The sequence below is a fragment of the Lolium perenne genome, chromosome 7 (genome assembly GCF_019359855.2).
Source record: "Lolium perenne isolate Kyuss_39 chromosome 7, Kyuss_2.0, whole genome shotgun sequence".
Taxonomy (NCBI): Eukaryota; Viridiplantae; Streptophyta; class Magnoliopsida; order Poales; family Poaceae; genus Lolium; species Lolium perenne.
Genome location: NC_067250.2, coordinates 43,757,311 through 43,779,152, shown reverse-complemented (window position 1 = coordinate 43,779,152; position 21,842 = coordinate 43,757,311). Strand labels below are relative to the sequence as shown.

The 21,842-nt window shown below is 46.7% G+C and overlaps 3 protein-coding genes across 6 annotated transcripts; 2 read left to right on the top strand and 1 right to left on the bottom strand.

The window, feature by feature from the left end:
* Positions 1-1,360: 1,360 nt before the first annotated feature.
* LOC127317682 (26.2 kDa heat shock protein, mitochondrial) lies at positions 1,361-2,472 on the top strand. Its single transcript, XM_051348275.2, has 2 exons — positions 1,361-1,691; positions 1,815-2,472. The coding sequence occupies exons 1-2, from the start codon at positions 1,427-1,429 to the stop codon at positions 2,237-2,239; spliced, it is 690 nt and encodes a 229-aa protein (XP_051204235.1). The 5' UTR covers positions 1,361-1,426; the 3' UTR covers positions 2,240-2,472.
* An 821-nt stretch (positions 2,473-3,293) lies between these two features.
* Positions 3,294-7,650, bottom strand: LOC127317681 (O-fucosyltransferase 7). Of its 4 annotated transcripts, none has more exons than XM_051348271.2 (12): positions 7,185-7,650; positions 7,014-7,091; positions 6,776-6,878; positions 6,612-6,679; positions 5,486-5,574; positions 5,222-5,402; positions 4,998-5,126; positions 4,772-4,905; positions 4,424-4,637; positions 4,155-4,339; positions 3,979-4,074; positions 3,294-3,899 (listed from the first exon to the last, which is right to left on the bottom strand). In XM_051348271.2, exons 1-12 carry the CDS (start codon positions 7,341-7,343, stop codon positions 3,767-3,769), a joined length of 1,569 nt encoding a protein of 522 aa, XP_051204231.1. In that variant the 5' UTR covers positions 7,344-7,650; the 3' UTR covers positions 3,294-3,766. The 4 variants fall into 4 exon arrangements, with proteins under 4 accessions (XP_051204231.1, XP_051204232.1, XP_051204233.1 ...); XM_051348272.2 differs by having other exon boundaries at positions 7,014-7,088; XM_051348273.2 differs by lacking the exons at positions 6,612-6,679; positions 6,776-6,878 and having other exon boundaries at positions 7,185-7,649.
* Positions 7,651-8,583: 933 nt separating this feature from the next.
* LOC139833572 (uncharacterized) lies at positions 8,584-21,342 on the top strand. Its single transcript, XM_071823879.1, has 3 exons — positions 8,584-9,372; positions 9,471-10,526; positions 19,684-21,342. Exons 1-3 carry the CDS (start codon positions 8,584-8,586, stop codon positions 21,340-21,342), a joined length of 3,504 nt encoding a protein of 1,167 aa, XP_071679980.1.
* The last annotated feature ends 500 nt before the right edge of the window (positions 21,343-21,842 follow it).

Here is a 21,842-nt window from a genome sequence, read left to right as displayed (position 1 = left end):
AAACGCGGGCGCTGCCACGCTGCTCCAGCGGAGGCGGGAAAAAGGCGCGCGCGCTAAAGTTTTTGCCGCCCGCGCGGGAAACTTGCCGAGTGCGCTGCCGCGCACGCTATAAACACGCCACGCACGAACGCGTCCAACTGCCATTTCCTCCACGCGTCTGCCTCCCTCCCCGCCTCTCTCCCTCCCGCGCCGCTCCACCTCCGGCCGCTCCGCCTCCGACCGCGCCGCCTTCGCGAGATGCCTCCGCGCCGCCGCCCCTCCTCCGGCTACCACGGTGTCCGGGCGGCCGAGCGGCCGGTTCGACGCAGAGCGGATCCGCCTCGGCACGTTCGACACCGCGCACGAGGCGGCGCGGGCGTACGACGCCGTCGCCTGGCGGCTCGGCCGCTCCCGCCGAACAATGAACTTCCACGACGTGTTCACGCGGGAGCAGGCGGAGATGCTCGCGCCGCCGCCGCCGATGATCAGCGCCTCCTCATCGCAGAGCGCGACGAGGCGCTGCGCCTCGAATGGGCGCGCCGCTTCCCCGAGGACGTCGCCGCCACGGAGGCCTTCTACGCGCAGAAGGAGGAGGAGAAGGCGGCGATGAAAGCGAAGAAAAAGGCGAGCCGCGAGAAGCGCCGCGCCGAGTCCGCGGCGAGGGCTGAGGTGGCGGCGAGGAGGAAGGAGGAAAAGAAGAACGGCGCAGGGCCGTCGACCATCGTCCTCTCCTCCTCCTCCTCCTCCTCCTTCCAGTGGACGACGACGTCGACGCCGGTGTCGGACACGACTCTGAGCAGCTCCGACTTCGACTGGGAGTCCGACGAGCAGTCGGAGGAGTAGTTTATTTAGTATTTTCGTTTTAAATGTCGCATTGTATCGTTGCACTTTTAAAATATATTCGTATTTTCGATCATATTTTCATAGTTTGTTTGATGAATTTTCAAAAAAAAAAAAAGGTCGGATTAGCAGTTTGTGACGCGCGTGCGCTGCAAAATAGAGCCTTTCGCACACCAACGCGCGCTGCAAAATAGAGCCTCTGCCGGGGGCAAATTCGCTATGCCACGCGCCAGCGGTATACAGCGCGCCCAATCGCCGGTATAGCGGGGCAGATTTTACAGCACCTGTTGGAGATGCTTTTAAAGCGGTGGGGTTCCGCTGTTCTGGAAGCCTCGAGGCCTCGCTAGCGGTCTCCAGAATCTTCTAACCCCTTCTCCATTGCACCAATGGCAGGGCACCGATCGTACTAACACGAATCCTAAAGCAGCGGCACTCCTGTTCTGGAAGACTCGAGGCCTCACCAGGCTTCTCTAGAACCTTCTAACCCCTTCTCCATCCCCTTCCCCAAGAAAGCTCTCCCTTCAAAACCCTCTCCATTCCCCACCTCCTCCTCCTGTCCACCACAAGAATCCAAATCGCAGCAGAGAGAGAGAAGAGAGAGAGATCCATGGCTTCCGCCGTCGCTAGCAAGGGTGCCCCGCTGGCCAGCCTCCTCAAGAAGCTGCTCGCCGAGCCGTCGGCCTCCGGGGCGCTCCGCCCGGCCTCCCTCACCGCCGCCCGCCGCCTGCTCAACACCAAGGGCTCGGAGGTCCGCTGCTACGACGACGACGACACCAGCGACGAGAGCGGGTCCGAGTACGAGGACGCCGACGACGCCGGGGGCCGCCGCCGCCTCGCCCGCGACTTCACCGCGCCCAGCTTCTTCTCGCAGGGTACGTACGCGCGCGTCCTCGCTTCTCCTCCTTCGCGTTTTGCTTTTCGCGTCGTGTTCGTGCGAACGTTGTAGGGGAGCAGGATGCTTAAAAATCAGTTTTTTGCCGTTCTTGATTTCGCAGACGTGCTCGACCGGTTCGGCGCGCCGACGAGCCTGGGCCGGCTGCTGGCTCTGATGGAGGGCGCGTCGTCCGGCGCCGGCCTCTCCCCCGCGTCGGCGTCGTCTCCTCGTTGCGGCGGGTGGTCGGTGGCGAAGGAGGACGACGAGGCGGTGTGCCTCAAGGTGGTGATGCCGGGGCTGGGGAAGGAGCACGTCAAGGTGTGGGCGGAGCAGAACAGCGTGATGATCAAGGGGGAGGGCGAGAAGGATCCCTGGGCCGACGAGGACGCCGCGGTGCCGAGGTACAGCCGCCGCATCGAGATGCCCGCCGACGCGTTCAAGATGGACAAGATCAAGGCCGAGATGAAGAACGGCGTGCTCAGGGTCACCGTGCCCAAGGTCAAGGACGAGGAGCGCAAGGACGTGTTCCAGGTCAAGGTCGAGTAGGAAGGGAGACGGATCTTGCAGTAGTAATAGTAGTAGTGGTGATGGCGAGTGGAGTTGAGAGACGCCTAGTGAATGTTTGGTGTCTTCGTTGCCCTGTTTTGGTTCTCTGATCGTCTTGCGTTGTTTCTGATCGAGTGGTGGTGGATTTGGTCATGAACCTTGTTAATGTCTTCTTGATGAACTGCTTTGGTGGTGAAATTGGTCATGAACCCTGTTGATTTCGACCTGATGAACTGCTTTGGTGGTCAAATTGTGTTGATTTCCTCATGCTTTCAGTGGTAAATGGGGCTGCTTTAGTGATAAATTGTGCTGCTCGTCGGCTGTCGCTCACTGTTGTGAAAGTCTCGCCTTTGTCTTCTGATTTACTCCACTTATTGGCACAACAGAACTGTATATCAGCTTGCAGTTGTAGTGTTTCCATGATTACAATTTACGATCTTTTGGGGTACTATGAACAGTCACACAGGCCGTGATGAAATTGGTCATGAACATCATTGATTTCCTCAAGGAAATTGGCAACGGACTTTGTTGATTTAATTTTTTTTCCCTCAATTCGATGTGGTGAAATTTTTTGGTGGTTACTCATCGATTTTCGATGCTCAGTGTTCCTTGAATTAATTGTGTTTATCCCCGCTGTTTTGATTTCCTTTATTTTTGGTGGATTGAAGTATTGAACTATGTTAGGCAGTGTCTGTTTTGCTTCCCTGAAGAGCAGCATCTGTTCCACTTTGCTCTAGTATTTACATGATTACAACATTATGCTCTTGAATATGGGCGGGGTTGATTGTTTATCTGCTGCTTTGTATTGTTTTTAGTGACAACTGGAGCAGAACTGCAATATACATTGACCAAAAACAGAACTGCAATACACAACGACTAAAAGCAGCGACATCGAGAGAACCTTTTTGTATGTGGCACATTCTGCTTTTCACTTTACACAGAGAATTACCAAAGAAATCAGGAAACTCCATGTTAGCGCAATGTAGTTACTCATTCACTCAAAACGCAAGGAACTAGGAAATCGTAAAGGAGTACCTCACTCCCAGCCAGCTGATAACTATCGAAAATTTGACATGTTTCACCTATATTTCACTTCTCTTTATTGGTATCACTTACAAGAGGAATTTAATTACTACCAAGGTTACAAATACAGCTCATCTAAACCCTGTACAGCAGTGGTCTCCTCCTCATGCTGCCAAGCAGAAACTATCCTCAGTGACTGTTAGCGTTAACATGTTTCAGCTATTACTTTCTCTTTATTGGTCCTACTCACAACATCGTGTAAACCCCTATACAGCAGCTCTGAATATGACCACGCTGCCATATCTTTTGATTCTCAGAACATTGGCAACTTATTCTGCTCATAGAGCTGCGCCATCCGCCAACGAATCGGTGGACCGTAATGTCATCTAAGCAGAAACTGTAACACCATGGAAATTTATCAGTGTGCACCATCCATTGCTCTATATACCTGGGAATGGTGAGCAGTGTGGTGAAGACTATCAACGCCAGGATTATGATCAGATGCTAACTAGAGTCATCCTTTGATTGGCAGAAGCAATCAGGAAGAGGGTTCTCATAAAATGCCTCCTCTGACCTAAACCTATCGCTGCCTTTTGTTCCTGAGACAGGACCTTTCCTTTTTCGAGGAGAACCTTGTCTGAAGAAGAGAGAAAGAACAATGTAAGAAACATAAACGTGAAACAAAGGTCTTCTAGCTCTCACTCCTAGTTTAGTACCTTTTCCGGTGCATTTCTGTTATCATTTGCGATAGTTCATACCCTTCGTTGAGTAATCCACTGTCAACTTTGTCAAACAAACGAACTAATGCCTTCCTGGATCATAGAATGAAAACCATGAGACCAAGTAGGGAACATTGAGGCGATTTATAGACAAGTGCTCGTTGTTGTTTCACCTGTCAGGAATTACTGTTTTCCTGTGGCCATGAAAACGCCGATGACCAGCAACAGCCCGCGCCATGTTCCCAGAGTACGACGGAATAAACACATCACTCTCCACCGAAACAATGTAATCCAAAGCTGCCATTTGAGAAGCATATTTTCTGAATGGTCGCAGTTCTTCAGCTGATGCTAGTTTCTCCTGCAAATGGAGATGACAGTCATATGCTGACTGAAGAGCGTCATGCTATGAAACAATAGAGAAGCAAGACAGCAGCGTTCATACCTTGCTCATAAGAATTGGGAATCGTGATTGCAACTCAACCATGTGAGATTCACCTCCATATATCTCGCCTGCGGCTATGTAAACTGGGGTGCTTGACGGATATCCTAGGGCAGAAAGAAACATACCAACTTCCTTTGGCGTCAAGGGGCAATGACCATCTGATCTTTGCTCTAATGGATCAATGTCTTTAACCTTCCAGTAGGTTGTGTTCTCTCTGTAGCAGCAGGAGAAGAATTCACTCACATAATATTGTCGAGTTGTTATAACAAGGTAGAGACGGTGCAACGAGTAATACATATATTTTCCCCCGCAAAAAAAGAGAGTAATACATATATTTTAAGGCCTTGCCTGATTGATGCGAGCTCATCTGATTCAGTTTGTGACAGACCATACGTGCACCCACTAAAAGCAAGCATATCCTTCTCATACCGTAAATGCAAAGCAATATATGGTCCAAATGATTTCATCCTTTCCACCAATAGCTGCAAATTGGTTGATACTACTTGTAATGTCTCCCTTAGAAGTTAGAAATATAATAGTACTTCACCGTGATAGAAGTTGGAGAAGGATTTACATTGCCTAAAGCTTCAATTGGGGGAGCATATCTAAGTGCCTGGAAAAAGGCCCGGCAGCGAAGCTTTTGAATATCAGGAGGGAGGAAGTTGTTTGCAAGGCGAGAATCTGACTTAGCAGCTCGAATAACCTGATACAGATGTTTCATCAGAATAACAGTTTCATCCAGCAACTACAAAGGATTAGTACGCAACTGCAAAAGGGCAAAAGCTGTAGAATCCAAACCTGGCGGTGCTCCCATAGTGGAGAAATCTCATCCTGATAATAATCTACTCCAGACCAACTCTTGAAGTGTCTAACAGACTTTGGTGCTTTCACCAATTCCATTGGCAATTTTTTCTCAACTTTCACATCGTTTACCAAAGAACGTATAAAGTGTTCTTCATCAAAGACATCTGAAAAGTTACTGATATTGCAAAACAAAAAATGATCCTGTCAGTTTTGATCAGTTAAGGGAAGGGCTCAGGGCAAAAACCATCCAGTGTTCACCTTTTGTCGAGCCAAAACGATTTCTTATCAAGCTCTGGAATTATGAGTGTAGCATTGAGAATACGTGCAACTGCTACCATATCACTGATCTGCCATAAGAATAAGAGCACAACAGTGAAAAGAAGTAAGCGGGTGGGATCTTGCATTTAAAGTAAAACTTCACAACATGAATTGATTATTGATTTAGTATAACGAGATATGTATACACTGGATAGAATGAACACAAGTTTCCTCTTCCCATTTTTGCTCAAGTCACATCACACGTTTGTTAAGATATTACTAAGAACAGGAAAAACATCCAAGTTGCAAAAAGATATGTAGTCTCAATTTCAAGCTCGCCTAAACAAAGCCAGCAAATCATGTTAACTCATCAAATTCAGAAGTACTTGCAGGCATTGATGTCAGTTAGCTGTATGCCCAAAGAGAATGTATTCACTTTGCATGTATCACCTAACAAATCAAGACAGTTCATTATCAAAAATACACTGTCCTTGGATGCCTGCCAGAAATGAACTACAAGATGGTGACTGAAGTGATGGCACAAATATGACAATAGCACATTAAGATGATCATTACAAAAGAACATAACACCCCAGGACAAGAAATCAGAATACTGCTGAGACAGCATCCATCCAGCAGTCATATTCAGGACTTCATCCTTAAAAGAGTTGAGCCATCCGTGTCTCTTCCACCGATAACCCAGTTAAGCAATAACAGCTTGAAAAGGAAACCAGTTTAGTAGCACACCGACCATTTCAAGCTAATGCAAGCATATCTCTAAATGGGGGTCAAACATTATTAGTACTACTCCGTACAAGAGTCTGTAGCACACCAAATGCGATTGAAACACCAAAACACTGTTCACGGAACTGACAGAAGCCGGGTGAATAAACCGGAGTAGCACCAGAACCACCACCACCACGCATTGATTAGAGCACTGAAACACCGCCAACGAGAATTGATGATGAAATGCACCGAAACCTGTCAAACTCTGATGAAACACCCCACATGCAGGCACGCTAGTTTCCAGGCTTTCCACCGCGCAAGTCAACACAAACTAGATAATCATTCGCATGCCACGGCAACTAGGGAATTTCTATGCTAGGAGGACGGACGAATCACTCACCCCGGCGCGCATCTGGTTGAGCCCGCCATTGGTGTGCACGAGCAGGTACCCCCTCGATTTCGCCGGACCTGGCACGGAGAAGCGGATCAAAATTATTCGAAGCGTGTACTACTAGGAGAATGTGAGCCAAACGGGCGAGATTCTGCGAGTGGCAGCGCGCATACGCTTGTACTCCAGCGACGGCGAGACGCAGGGCACGAACCGGCGGGAGGGCGCCGGCAGCCACAGCGTCTTGTCGGGCGCGGCGTCATCCGTGGCGCCGTCCAGCTGTCAAATCTAGAGATTAATCCCCAATGCCACGGAAGTTCGATGTAACAGAAGACGAAGAAGATAATGCAGCGGTGAGTGAGGGACGCGTCGGCGGGCGGGCGGGGCGGGGCGGGGCGGGGGGAGTCAAATCACCTTGCGGGAGTGCGGCGAGGCGAGCTGCGGCGGCGCGAACTCCTGCTCCCAGCGCAGCTCCTCGGCCTCCCGCGGCTGCTGCGGCGGCGGCGATTGGTTAGCACGCATCAGAAGAGAGTTCAATCTGAGAGTGGGGTTGTAGAGAACGCAGAGTCGCGCGCGCGCGCGTACCTTGGCCAGGCGGTATGGCGCGCCGGCGGAGGCGGAGGCGGAGACGTGGAGGGCGACGGCGAGCAGCGCGGCCGCGGCGGCGGTCCCGGCGAGCGAGAGCAGCCACCACCGCACGGCCGCCCGCCGCCCCGCCGACCTCCCCTTGCGCCGCAGCGCCATCGTGCGCTACCGCCCCGTCTCGTACCTCTCTGCGCCGTCTCCGCCGACGCTTTGCTTGGCGCGGCAGCGAGGTCGGCGGGCGCTGGGGGAGTGCTTTACCTTTTCCTCGATGGGCCGGGGCGTGGCGTGTTTGCGTGTAGGGCCGTGGATGCTTCGGTGCGTACGGGCGGGCGCCGGACGGCGGTGGCGGTGGCGGTGGAGGAGGTGGCGGAGCGTGGGGGTTTTATTGGAGACGGCGCGGGGGAGCCGGGAGCGGATGGCGATGGCGTTTACCACCCGCCGCGGCGTGGTTCGTGGCAGGGAGTGTGCACGGATAGTTCACGGTGGTGGTTATCACTTTTCAGGCGATTAAACTCGTCTCTTTCGGTCTGGTTTAATGGGACTTCGGTTTGGTACCTGATTTTATTTTAACTTTAACTTTAGTCCCTCTTTGGATTGAATGATTTCCACAGAAATTTTGTAGAAATCCAAACAATAGTAGAGTAATTTTTTTCTTAAGAAAGCCCTTTAAATGACACCTCCGAAAATCCTCAGTTCTCGTAGAAATTTTAGCATCCATGTCACGACCCAGTGTCTACCCGAGGCCCTCAAGATCAAGCGCAGGACGGATGAAAGGCAGAAGATTCGGGAAGCCCATCACCATCGCCAGGCCCAGCCAACGGCCCGTGAAACCGAGACGAGCATGGTGGACACACTACTTATGTGATCAGCTTGGAGAGCAAGATATGTGATCTCTGATTGTAATCATACTGAACTCCTGTTGGAGTCTCTCCCTTCCTCCTCCTCCTCCGGTTCGTCGGATTCTGAACCTCCCAGCGTGACGCTGCGGAATCTGTATCGTGAATTGGATGATCGTGGTAATAGAGTGATCGAGTATCTCACACTTGGTATCAGAGCCACATATCCTCGGATCTGTGGTTCGGGCACCAGCAAAAAAATCCAGAAAAAAGTGAGAGATCTGAGAGGTTGGAGGCGAATTGAGGGCGGATCTGCGGTGGTTGGGATCTCCCTGTAGAATCACACCGTGTTTTCAATCTCGTGGTGGCGGAGAGGTGGCCAACGACGGCGGCGACCACAGAGGCGATCGGGTGCAGTGGATCATTCGGACACAGATTTGCGGCGGTGGGCGGTTACTCGCGATCATCCTCGTGAGTGGTAAAATTCTGGCCCAACGGCAGATCCGTGTGTCTTTGGCGGCGATCTCCTGCGGCGGCGGCTGACACTTGTCCCAGGCGCGGCGATGTGGGGGAAGGTGGAGGAGATGCAGGCGGTGCAGTCGGAAATCGCGGTCCTGAAGAAGCAAGGCGAGGAGTTGCAGAAGCAGTGTGTCGAGACTAGAACAACTCTGAAATCCATCAACGAGACCTTGAAGCAGTTGAGTGCATGGGTGCCTCAAGTCGATGGATCACTGAAGAGCATTCAAGCAACCGTGGATTCAGTGGGAGCCCTTGTGACAGCGTTAGAGGCGGATCGGGCGGGTGCGGAGGAGTTGCGCATGCCGGCCGTGGAGACTGACGATTTGGAGAATGGTAAGAGCAGCAACGCCTTGAGGATTTCAGTACCTGCCAACAACATTGCAACTCGAAGAGGGTTTCCACACACTCCAGTGAATTTCAACTTGGGGGTCCAGTCTGGTAATGCAAGTGAACTCGAGGAGAGTGGATATCCAAGCTCGAGGGGAGGCAGCTACATAGCAAGACCACCGAAGACAGAGTTTCCAAAATTTGACGGTGAAAATCCGAAATGGTCGAAGAAGGTATGTGAGAAGTACTTTGCTCTCTACTCAGTGGATCATGAAACGTGGGCAAGCTTTGCAACAATGCATTTTGTCGGCAATGCAACGTTGTGGCTGCAAACATATGAGGCTGAACATGATGTGGATGGATGGGAGGAACTCTGTGTGGCAATTCATAACAAATTCGGTAGGGATAAACATCACAAGTACTTGGAGGCCCTGGAACGCTGCAAGCAAACTCATACGGTGGGCAAGTACTATCAGAAATTTGAGGCACTCAGACATCAGGTGTTGGTACACAATAGGCATTATGATGAAGCATACTTTGTGACCAAGTTTGTGAATGGCCTCCACATGATATCCGTAGAGCAATCAAACTTCACTCTCCCAAGACAGTCGATGCGGCCCTTGCTCTGGCTGAGAAACAAGAGGAACTGCTGGACGAGGACAGACCTTTCAATCACACCAGGTCGAGATATGAGCATAGACAGAATTACAATCGAACAGGATTCACTGGCAAAGGAATGTTGGGGCATGCACCAGAAGAAAAACACAAAAACACAGAGGAGCCAGTGTCTCAGAAGGTGAAATGGAATGAAAAACTGCAAACATTGCGAGCCCAGCGCAAAGAACGTGGGGAGTGCTTCAAGTGTGGAGACAAATTTGTTCCAGGCCACAAATGCAACAAAACAGTGCCTCTGCATATTGTAGAGGAACTACTCGAGAGCTTACACTTGTCCAGCTCTGACAGTGAGGATAATGGCAATGTAGCAAGCAGTAGTGACGAGTCGTTCATGCATATTTCCCAGTATGCTCTGGCGGGTGCAACATCAAAGAAGAGTATACGGCTCCAGGGGACAATAAATGGTAAACAAGTCCTCCTTCTCATTGACTCGGGTAGTTGTGGGAGCTTCGTCAGCAATACTGCAGTAGAACAATTGGGGTTGGCAACCACTCAAGTGCAACCGGTCACAGTGCAAGTAGCTAACGGTGCAACATCACAGATCACAACAGCAGTAACTGACCTCAGCTGGGAGTGTCAAGGCAGTAAATTCAAAGGGGACTTCAGGGTGTTCCAGGTTCCATGCTATGACATAATTCTGGGGATGGATTGGTTGAATGACTGTGGGAAAATGTGGATTGATTGGCCAAAGAAAAAGTTAAGATTCAGACATGAAGGGAAACGCATTACCCTGAAAGGTTGGTCTGACAAAGTGACCAGCTGTGAGCAAATATCTATGACAGAGTTGCAGCAATTGGTCGATGATAGAGCAGTGGCCCAGGTGGTGCGATTGTGCCCAGTGTCTGATAGTGTGGAAGCAGATGCAATGCCATATGAGATCGAGGTGTTGCTCAAAGAACATGAGGAATGTTTTGCTACCCCTAAAGGACTGCCGCCGAGCAGGGCATTCGACCACAAAATACCACTGATGGCGGGAGCTCAACCCGTTGATACGTCCCCGACGTATCCATAATTTCTGTTGTTCCATGCTTGTTTTATGACAATACTTACATGTTTTGCTTGCACTTTATGATGATTTCATGCATTTTCCGGAACTAACCTATTAACGAGATGCCACAGTGCCGGTTCTCGTTTCTGCTGTTTTTGGTTCCGTAAAGGCTGTTCGGGCAATATTCTCGGAATTGGACGAAATCAACGCCAAACCTCCTATTTTTCCTGAAGGCTCCAGAACACCGAAGAAGAGCCGGAGAGGGCAGGGGGCCACCACACCACATGGCGGCGCGGGCCGGTACCCTGGCCGCGCCGGCATAGGGTGTGGCGCCCTGTGTGCCCCCGCGCCGCCTCTTCGCCTATAAAATCCCTTTCGACCTAAAAACGCAGTACCAATTGACGAAACTCCGTAAAGACTGTGGGCGCCGCCACCGTCGCGAACCTCCACGTCCGGGGAACGAACTCTGTCCCGGCACCCTGCCGGGACGGGGAAGTGCCCCCGGAAGCCATCTCCATCAACGCCACCGCCTCCGCCATGCTCCGTGAGTAGTTCCCCCATGGACTACGGGTTCTAGCAGTAGCTTTGTCGGTATACTCTCCCCCATGTACTTCAATACAATGGTCTCATGAGCTGCCTTACATGATTGAGATTCATCTGATGTAATCGGTGTTGTGTTTGTTGGGATCCGATGGATGATACATTATGATTAGTCTATCTATAAAGTTTGTGAAGTTATTGTTGCTGCAATCTTGTTATTCTTAATGCTTGTCACTAGGGCCCGAGTGGCATGATCTTAGATTTAAGCTCTATAATTATTGCTTAGATTGTATCTACAAGTTGTATGCACATGTCACTGTCCGGAACCAAAGGCCCCGAAGTGACAAGAATCGGGACAACCGGAGGGGATGGCGGTGATGTAAGGATCACATGTTTTCACGGTGTGTTAATGCTTTGCTCCGGTACTCTATTAAAAGGAGTACCTTAATATCCAGTAGTTTCCTTTGAGGCCCGGCTGCCACCGGCTGGTAGGACAAAAGATGTTGTGCAAGTTTCTCATTGCGAGCACGTACGACTATATACGGAAAACATGCCTACATAATTAATAAGCCTGATGTTCTGTCTTAATGCTTTGATTCCTATCAATTGCCCAACTGTAATTTGTTCACCCAACACTTGTCACTTATTGGAGAGTTACCACTAGTGTAGATCGCTGGGAACCCCGGTCCATCTCTCATCATTATATACTTGTTCTACATGTCATTGGAAGTAGTATCAACTATTTTCCGGTGCCATTGCTCTCATATTGCTATTACTGCTGCTGTGTTACTGTTACTATTGATCTCATATTACTGCTACTTTCACATCACCCCTGTTGCTAGTGCTTTTCCAGGTGCAGCTGAATTGACAACTCAGTTGTTAAGGCTTATCAGTATTCTTTACCTCCCCTTGTGTCGAATCAATAAATTTGGGTTATACTACCCTCGAAGACTGTTGCGATCCCCTATACTTGTGGGTCATCAAGACTATTTTTCTGGCGCCGTTGCCGGGGAGGCATAGCTCTACTCATAAGTTCACCTGGGGAGTACACTCTACCTCTCTCTCTGTTTTTAATTTGTTTTATTTTGCTTTGCTTAGTTTACTTTTGCCTAGTTTATTTGTGCTTAGTTTATTTCTGTCTAGTATTAGTTTGCGTAGTTTACTTTTGCTTAGTTTATTTTTGTCTTGTTTTATTTGTCTCATATACCCAAAAATCCATAAAAATTTGAAAAATAAAAAAATTAAAAACTGTTGTTATGGGAGAACCTACAACCTACTTGGAGCTTATGGAATGTTATAATTGTTATAGAGAATCAAGAACTGGTAAATTAATGAGTGCTATGATAGAAAAATTAAATACAATTGCTAGAATCTTGCTTAGACGCCATGATATAAACTGTTGCTCTCAACAGGATACTAAACATCTTAAATTTCAATGTGGCTTTAGTGAGGAATATTTTATTAAGAGCTATAATCGGAATTGCTATATTCATTATGGGTTCGAAGAGGTAGAACAATTTGTCTTATTTATGGGAGCCTCTGAGATAGAATCCTTCATGGTTGAGAATTATGAAACTTGTGCTATTTGTAAGGACCTTAAAGATTATGTCTCTACTATCCTTAATTCTTGCATAGAATGCTACAGTAGGAATCCTTATATCCTTGATTATAAAGAGAGACACATTAATGCACAAGAATGCACTCACAATTTGCAGGAACAGGTGGAAGAAGAAATTGATGAACCTGAAAGCGCATTGGATGAAAAAGATGAGGAAATTGATGAACCTGAAAGCTCATTGGATGAAAAAGAAGAGGAGAGCGACGAACAAAAGGAGGAAGAATGGATTAGCTACCCATGCCAACCTTCTAATGAGAGTAACTCTTTATCTCTTACACTATTTGATTGTCCTCCATGCTTACCGGAAGAGGTTGAATGTTATGTTCCTGTGGATTCTCTTGAAATAGTACCTACGAGTAAAACTTGTGAGAATAATTATGCTACTGTTATATATGATAATCCATGCTACTTTGATAAATCTTATGATAATGCTTTGTTTGTGCCTGATGTCGAAATGCATGGTACTAAAGAATTTTGCTTAGCAAATGTTTATGATAAAGCTCTAGATGATGGTCCTATGTTACTTGATACTATTAATTGTACTACTAATGAAAATGGGATTGGAGAGTTATTGACTTTATCTATGTGTCCCATATCTCTTGAGATTGATCAACTACCTTGTTATATTATTAATAAAAGTAAGTTTGAAAGTTTTAATTCCACTATTCTTGAACTTGATAAAAATTATATGTTTGGAAATCATGAGAAGCATGCTGCATGTGATAGTTATATTGTTGAGTTTGTTCATGAAGCTACTGAAAATTATTATGAGAGAGGAAAATATGGTAGTAGAAATTTTCATGGTACTAATACACCTCTCTATATGCTGAAATTGTTGAAATTACACTTGTTTTATCTTCCTATGCTTGTTACTTTGCTTTTCATGAACTTGTTTATTTACAAGATTCCTTTGCATAGGAAGCATGTTAGACTTAAATGTGTTTTGGATTTGCCTCTTGATGCTCTCTTTTTCTTCAAATACTATTTCTTGCGAGTGCATCATTAAAATTGCTGAGCCCATCTTAATGGCTATAAAGAAAGCAACTTCTTGGGAGATAACCCATGTGTTATTTTGCTACAGTACTTTATTTTATATTTGTGTCTTGGAAGTTGTTTACTACTGTAGCAACCTCTCCTTATCTTAGTTTTGTGTTTTGTTGTGCCAAGTGAAGCCTCTAATCGAAGGTTGATGCTAGATTTGGATTTCTGCGCAGAAACAGATTTCTATCTGTCACGAATCTGGGTCTAATTCTCTGTAGGAAACTCAGAAAATTATGCCAATTTACGTGCGTGTTCCTCAGATATGTACGCAACTTTCATTAGTTTTGAGTTTTCTGATTTGAGCAACGTAAGTATTTTATTAAAATTCGTCTTTACTGGCTGTTCTGTTTTGGCAGATTCTGTCTCTGTTTTTTGCATTGTCTCTTGTGGACTTTAAGCGAGGTTTTCTAGACGTAGAGAGCTGTAGCTGATGTTTTATTGAGTTCTTGCAATGTGCCACTACAGGACCAAGGTGGATTCAATTTTTTTGAGTACTAACCCCTCTAATGAAGTTTATGAGAAGTTTGGTGTGAAGGAAGTTTTCAAGGGTCAAGAGAGGAGGATGATATATGATCAAGAAGAGTGAAAAGTCTAAGCTTGGGGATGCCCCCGTGGTTCATCCCTGCATATTTCAAGAAGACTCAAGCGTCTAAGCTTGGGGATGCCCAAGGCATCCCTTTCTTCATCAACTTATCAGGTTCCTCCCCTGAAACTATATTTTTATTCGGTCACATCATATGTGCTTTACTTGGAGCGTCTGTGTGCTTTTATTTTTGTTTGTGTTTGAATAAATTCGGATCCTAGCAATCCTTGTTTGGGAGAGAGACACGCTCCGCTTTTTCATATGAACACTTGTTCTTCGTTTTACTTTTAATGTTCAATGATAAAAGTTGGAAGCTATAGCACTTATTATTATTTGGTTGGGAAAAGAAAATGCCTCATATGTCTTGGATAATTTGACACTTGGCAATTGTTTTGAGCTCTCAAGTAGATCATGATTAAGTTTTTGCATGTGGTTTAAACCTATTAGTGGAGAACTACCGTAAAGCTTGTTGAAATTGGTTTGCATAATTGATCTCTCTTAAGGTCTAGATATTTTCTGGTAAAGTGTTTGAGCAACAAGGAAGACAGTGTAGAGTATTATAATGCTTGCGTTATGTTCTTATGTAAGTTTTGCTGTACCAGTTCATACTTGTGTTTGCTTCAAACAACCTTGCTAGCCTAAGCCTTGTATCGAGAGGGAATACTTCTCATGCATCCAAAATCCTTGAGCCAACCACTATGCCAATTGTGTCCACCATACCTACCTACTATGTGGTATTTCCTGCCATTCCAAAGTAAATTGCTTGAGTGCTACCTTTAAACAATTCAAAATGCTTCTCAATTTGTGTCAATGTTTTATAGCTCATGAGGAAGTATGTGGTGTTTAGCTTTCAACCTTGTCATTTACTTTTGACGGACTCTCATATGGACTAGTGGCACATCCGCTTATCCAATAATTTTGCAAAAAGAGCTGGCAACGGGATTCCCAGTCCCAAATTAATTAACCTAAATAGACACTCCTCCATGGTTTGTGATTGTTGGACGGCACCCGAAGGATTCGGTTAGCCATGGCTTGTGTAAGCAAAGGTTGGGGGGAGTGTCATCATCATAATAAAACTAAAATAAAAAGGCACTCCTTCATGGTATGAGATTGTTAAGTGTGCACCCGAGGATTCGGTTAGCCATGGTTTGTGTAAGAAAGGTTGGAAGGAGTGCCACATAAATATGCAAATAATTCATGGAAGCCGCTCTTGAAAGTCCGGTTGGCGAGGTAGTTAGAGTGCCCACTACCATTCATTGACAACAACAAACACCTCTCAAAACTTTATTTTTATGCTCTCTATATGTTTTCAAAACCAAAGCTCTAGCACAAATATAGCAATCAATGCTTCCCTCTGCGAAGGACCATTCTTTTACTTATTGTTGAGTCAGTTTACCTACTTCGTTCCATCTTAGAAGCGAACACTTGTGTTAACTGTGCATTGATTCTTACATACTTGCATATTTGCATTCATCATATTACTTTGTGTTGACAATTATCCATGAGATATGCATGTTGAAAGTTGAAAGCAACCGCTGAAACTTATATCTTCCTTTGTGTTGCTTCGATGCTTTTACTTTGAATTTATTGCTTTATGAGTTAACTCTTGTGCAAGACTTTTGATGCTTGTCTTGAAAGTACTCTTCATGAAAAGTTTTGCTATATGTTATCTATTTGTTAGCAACTATAGATCATTGCCTTGAGTCACTTCATTCATTTCATATGCTTTGTAATAGTATGATCAAGGTTATGTAAGTAGCATGTCACTACAGAAATTATTCTTTTTATCGTTTACCTGCTCGGGACGCGCAGGAACTAAGCTTGGGGATGCTGATACGTCCCCGACGTATCCATAATTTCTGTTGTTCCATGCTTGTTTTATGAAAATACTTACATGTTTTGCTTGCACTTTATGATGATTTCATGCATTTTCCGGAACTAACCTATTAACGAGATGCCACAGTGCCAGTTCCTGTTTTCTGCTGTTTTTGGTTCCAGAAAGGCTGTTCGGGCAATATTCTCGGAATTGGACGAAATCAACGCCAAACCTCCTATTTTTCCCGGAAGGCTCCAGAACACCGAAGAAGAGTCGGAGAGGGGCCAGGGGGCCACCACACCACATGGCGGCGCGGGCCAGACCCTGGCCGCGCCGGCCTAGGGTGTGGCGCCCCCAGGTGCCCCTCTGCGCCGCCTCTTCGCCTATAAAATCCCTTTCGACCTAAAAACGCAGTACCAATTGACGAAACTCCAGAAAGACTCCAGGGGCGCCGCCACCGTCGCGAAACTCCAATTCGGGGGACAGAACTCTGTCCCAGCACCCTGCCGGGACGGGGAAGTGCCCCCGGAAGCCATCTCCATCAACGCCACCGCCTCCGCCATGCTCCGTGAGTAGTTCCCCCATGGACTACGGGTTCTAGCAGTAGCTATGTCGGTATACTCTCCCCCATGTACTTCAATACAATGGTCTCATGAGCTGCCTTACATGATTGAGATTCATCTGATGTAATCGGTGTTGTGTTTGTTGGGATCTGATGGATGATACATTATGATTAGTCTATCTATAAAGTTTGTGAAGTTATTGTTGCTGCAATCTTGTTATTCTTAATGCTTGTCACTAGGGCCCGAGTGGCATGATCTTAGATTTAAGCTCTATAATTATTGCTTAGATTGTATCTACAAGTTGTATGCACATGTCACTGTCCGGAACCAAAGGCCCCGAAGTGACAAGAATCGGGACAACCGGAGGGGATGGCGGTGATGTGAGGATCACATGTTTTCACGGTGTGTTAATGCTTTGCTCCGGTACTCTATTAAAAGGAGTACCTTAATATCCAGTAGTTTCCTTTGAGGCCCGGCTGCCACCGGCTGGTAGGACAAAAGATGTTGTGCAAGTTTCTCATTTCGAGCACGTACGACTATATACGGAAAACATGCCTACATAATTAATAAGCCTGATGTTCTTTCTTAATGCTTTGATTCCTATCAATTGCCCAACTGTAATTTGTTCACCCAACACTTGTCACTTATTGGAGAGTTACCACTAGTGTAGATCGCTGGGAACCCCGGTCCATCTCTCATCATTATATACTTGTTCTACATGTCATTGGAAGTAGTATCAACTATTTTCCGGTGCCATGGCTCTCATATTGCTATTACTGCTGCTGTGTTACTGTTACTATTGCTCTCATATTACTGCTACTTTCACATCACCCCTGTTGCTAGTGCTTTTCCAGGTGCAGCTGAATTGACAACTCAGTTGTTAAGACTTATCAGTATTCTTTACCTCCCCTTGTGTCGAATCAATAAATTTGGGTTATACTACCCTCGAAGACTGTTGCGATCCCCTATACTTGTGGGTCATCACCTGTCAACGTCAAGCCATACCGATACAACCCACGGCAGAAGGATGAGATCGAACGACAAATCAAAGACATGATCAAGCAAGGTATTGTTCGACCCAGCCAGAGTCCTTTTGCTTCACCTGTAATACTGGTCAAGAAAAAAGATGGCAGTTGGCGCTTTTGTGTCGATTATTGATACATCTCCGACGTATCGATAATTTCTTATGTTCCATGCCACATTATTAATGATATCTACATGTTTTATGCATACTTTATGTCGTATTTATGCATTTTCCGGCACTAACCTATTAACGAGATGCCGAAGAGCCAGTTGCTGTTTTCTGCTGTTTTTGGTTTCAGAAATCCTACAAAGGAAATATTCTTGAAATATGATGAAATCAACGCCCAGGGGCCTATTTTTACACGAAGCTTCCAGAAGACCGAAGAGAAGACGAAGTGGGGCCACGGGGCGACGACACAACAGGGCGGCGCGGCCTGGGCCCTGGCCGCGCGGCCCTGCTGTGTGGGTCCCCCGTGACGCCCTTTGACCTGCCCTTCCGCCTACTTAAGGTCTCCGTCGCGAAAACCCTACCACGTTCGACGAAACCAGAGAAAACCTTCCAGAGCCACCGCCATCGCGAAGCCAAGATCTGGGGGACAGGAGTCTCTGTTCCGGCGCGCCGCCGGGACGGGGAAGTGCCCCCGAAAGGCTTCTCCATCAACACCACCGCCATCTTCATCAACGCTGCTGTCTCCCATGAGGAGGGAGTAGTTCTCCATCGAGGCTCGGGGCTGTACCGGTAGCTATGTGGTTCATCTCTCTCCTATGTACTTCAATACAATAATCTCATGAGCTGCCTTACATGATTGAGATTCATATGATGATGCTTGTAATCTAGATGTCATTATGCTAGTCAAGTGGATTTTACTTATGTGATCTCCGGAGACTCCTTGTCCCACGTGTGTAAAGGTGACAGTGTGCACCGTGTGGGTCTCTTAGGCTATATTTCACAGAATACTTATTCGCTGTTATGAATGGCATAGTGAAGTGCTTATTTATATCTCTTTATGATTGCAATGTGTTTTGTATCACAATATATCTGTGTGCTACTCTAGTGATGTTATTAAAGTAGTTTATTCCTCCTGCACGGTGTAATGGTGACAGTGTGTGCATCGTGTAGTACTTGGCGTAGGCTATGATTGTGATCTCTTGTAGATTATGAAGTTAACTATTGCTATGATAGTATTGATGTGATCTATTCCTCCTTTCGTAGTGTGAAGGTGACAGTGTGCATGCTATGTTAGTACTTGGTTTGGTTATGTTGATCTGTTATGCACTCTAAGGTTATTTAAATATGAATATTGAATATTGTGGAGCTTGTTAACTCCGGCATTGAGGGTTCGTGTAATCCTACACAGTTAGTGGTGTTCATCATCCAACAAGAGGGTGTAGAGTCTAGCATCTATTTATTTATTCTGTTATGTGATCAATGTTGAGAGTGTCCACTAGTGAAAGTATGATCCCTAGGCCTTGTTTCTAAATACTGCTATCGCTGCTTGTTTACTGTTTTACTGCATCTTTACTTCCTGCAATATTACTACCATCAACTGCACGCCAGCAAGCCCTTTTCTGGTGCCATTGCTACTGCTCATACTTATTCATACCACCTGTATTTCACTATCTCTTCGCCAAACTAGTGCACCTATTAGGTGTGTTGGGGACACAAGAGACTTCTTGCTTTGTGGTTGCAGGGTTGCATGAGAGGGATATCTTTGACCTCTTCCTCCCTGAGTTCGATAAACCTTGGGTGATCCACTTAAGGGAAACTTGCTGCTGTTCTACAAACCTCTGCTCTTGGAGGCCCAACACTGTCTACAAGAATAGAAGCACCCGTAGACATCAATTATCGACAGCTGAATGCAGTTACAGTAAAGGATCGCTATCCCATGCCAGTGGTGGATGAATTGCTCGATGAACTATCTGGGTCCATGTACTTCAGTAAATTGGACTTACGATCGGGATATCATCAGATTCGTATGGCTGAGGGAGAAGAAGGGAAGACAGCATTTAAAACACACAGTGGGCATTATGAATTTCGCGTCATGCCTTTTGGTCTTACCTCTGCCCCGGCTACCTTTCAGTCAGGAATGAACACGATATTTGCTCACATAACTCGGAAGTTTGTCCTTGTGTTCGTGGATGACGTGTTGATCTACAGCAAGAATCTTCCAGAACATGTAGAGCACTTGAAACAAGTCTTCCAAATACTGGAGCAGAACAAGTTGTACCTCAAGAGGTCTAAATGCACATTTGCACAGAAAACTTTGGAATACTTGGGGCACATAATCAGTGGTGGGGGCGTGTCCACAGACCCTGCGAAAATAGCAGCAGTGCAACAATGGCCGCAGCCAACAAACCTGAAACAGTTGAGAGGATTTCTGGGGTTGGCAGGGTATTATAGGAAATTCATCAGGCAATTTGGAGTGATCAGTCGTCCCCTGACTAATCTCCTACGCAAGAATATACCGTTTGTCTGGTCGCCGGTGGTCAATGACTCCTTCCAGTCACTCAAAAAAGCATTGGTGCAAGCTCCTGTGTTAGCACTGCCAGATTTCAAGAAGGAATTTGTGTTGGAAACTGATGCGTGTGCCCCAGGGGTAGGGGCTGTTCTCATGCAAGAAGGCCATCCTCTGGCATTCTTCAGCAAAGCTTTGGGGCCCAAGAACCAAGCACTGTCGATCTATGACAAGGAATGTTTGGCTATACTGCTTGCCATTGATAAATGGAAGACATATTTGGCACACAGGCCTTTCACAATCCATACAGACCAGCGGAGCTTAATCCATTTGGGGGATCACAAGTTTAATACCATGATTCAACAGAAAGCCTTTTTCAAGCTACTTGGCCTGCAGTACAAGATAGTCTATAAAAAAGGAAGCACAAACACGGTGGCAGATGCTTTGTCGAGGCGACCACAAGAACTCTGTGCAATTTCCACCAGCACACCAAAGTGGATGGAAACTGTAGTGGAAGGGTATCTCAAGGATGAGCAAACCAAACAACTCCTCACGGAACTGAGCGTGCAGGGCACCAATGAACAAGGATTCTCCCTCTCTGATGGAGTAATTCGGAAGAATGGCAAGATATGGTTAGGAAACAACAAAGAAGCTCACAAAGCAATCTTGCTAGCATTGCACAGCAGTGGCATTGGTGGGCACTCAGGGTTCAGAGCCACATACCACCGAGTTCGTCAGATGTTTGCCTGGCCGGGACTGAAACAAGCAGTGATGGCATATGTGCAGCAATGTGTGACTTGTCAACAAGCTAAATCAGAACACATCAAGACACCAGGCAAGCTTCATCCACTCCCTGTTCCTCCTGAAGCTTGGCACACAATTGGGTTGGATTTCATCGAGGGTTTGCCACTGTCAAACAAATTTGACACGATCTTGGTGGTGGTTGACAAGATGACAAAATATGGCCATTTCATTCCTCTCAAGCACCCTTTTACGGCAGCATCGGTGGCACAGGCGTATATGGATAATGTGTATCGTTTGCACAGCATGCCGAAAGTGCTGATTTCTGATCGTGATAAGGTGTTCATCAGTCAGTTTTGGCAACAACTGTTCCGTTTGGCAGACACGACACTGAATATGAGCTCCTCCTACCACCCCCAGACGGATGGCTAGACTGAGCGTCTCAACCAGTGTTTGGAAACATTCTTGCGCTGCTTCGTGCATGACAACCCCAACAAATGGGCGAAGTGGTTGTCACAAGCGGAATTCTGGTACAACACATCACTTCACTCTGCCCATGGTCGGACTCCATTTGAAGTGTTGTATGGTAGGAAACCAAGACCCTTTGGCTATCTGGAACATGATCAAACAGGCAATCGGGAGCTAGACGAGTGGCTAGAAGAAAGAGCACATATGATACCAGAAATTCAGCATCATTTGGCACGAGCGCAACAACAGATGAAAGCACAAGCAGACAAGAACCGCAGCGAACGCCAGTTCGACGTGGGTGACTGGGTGTATCTGAAGCTGCAGCCTTATGTGCAGCACACAGTGGTCAGGCGACCATGTCAGAAATTGGGATTCAAGTTCTTTGGACCATTCAAGATTCTCAAGCGGGTTGGCAATGTCTCATACAAACTTGATCTACCAGAGTCAGCACGAATGCATCCTGT

Coding starts and splice junctions, on each gene's coding strand:
- LOC127317682 (XM_051348275.2), top strand. CDS start 1,427: ATGGCTTCCGCCGTCGCTAGCAAGGGTGCCCCGCTGGCCAGCCTCCTC. Junction 1,692..1,814: donor GCCCAGCTTCTTCTCGCAGG/GTACGTACGCGC, acceptor TTGATTTCGCAG/ACGTGCTCGACCGGTTCGGC.
- LOC127317681 (XM_051348271.2), bottom strand. CDS start 7,343: ATGGCGCTGCGGCGCAAGGGGAGGTCGGCGGGGCGGCGGGCGGCCGTG. Junction 5,403..5,485: donor TCGTTTTGGCTCGACAAAAG/GTGAACACTGGA, acceptor TTGCAATATCAG/TAACTTTTCAGATGTCTTTG. Junction 4,340..4,423: donor TCCCAATTCTTATGAGCAAG/GTATGAACGCTG, acceptor CTCCATTTGCAG/GAGAAACTAGCATCAGCTGA.
- LOC139833572 (XM_071823879.1), top strand. CDS start 8,584: ATGTGGGGGAAGGTGGAGGAGATGCAGGCGGTGCAGTCGGAAATCGCG. Junction 9,373..9,470: donor CACTCAGACATCAGGTGTTG/GTACACAATAGG, acceptor CACTCTCCCAAG/ACAGTCGATGCGGCCCTTGC. Junction 10,527..19,683: donor TGATGGCGGGAGCTCAACCC/GTTGATACGTCC, acceptor GGATATCATCAG/ATTCGTATGGCTGAGGGAGA.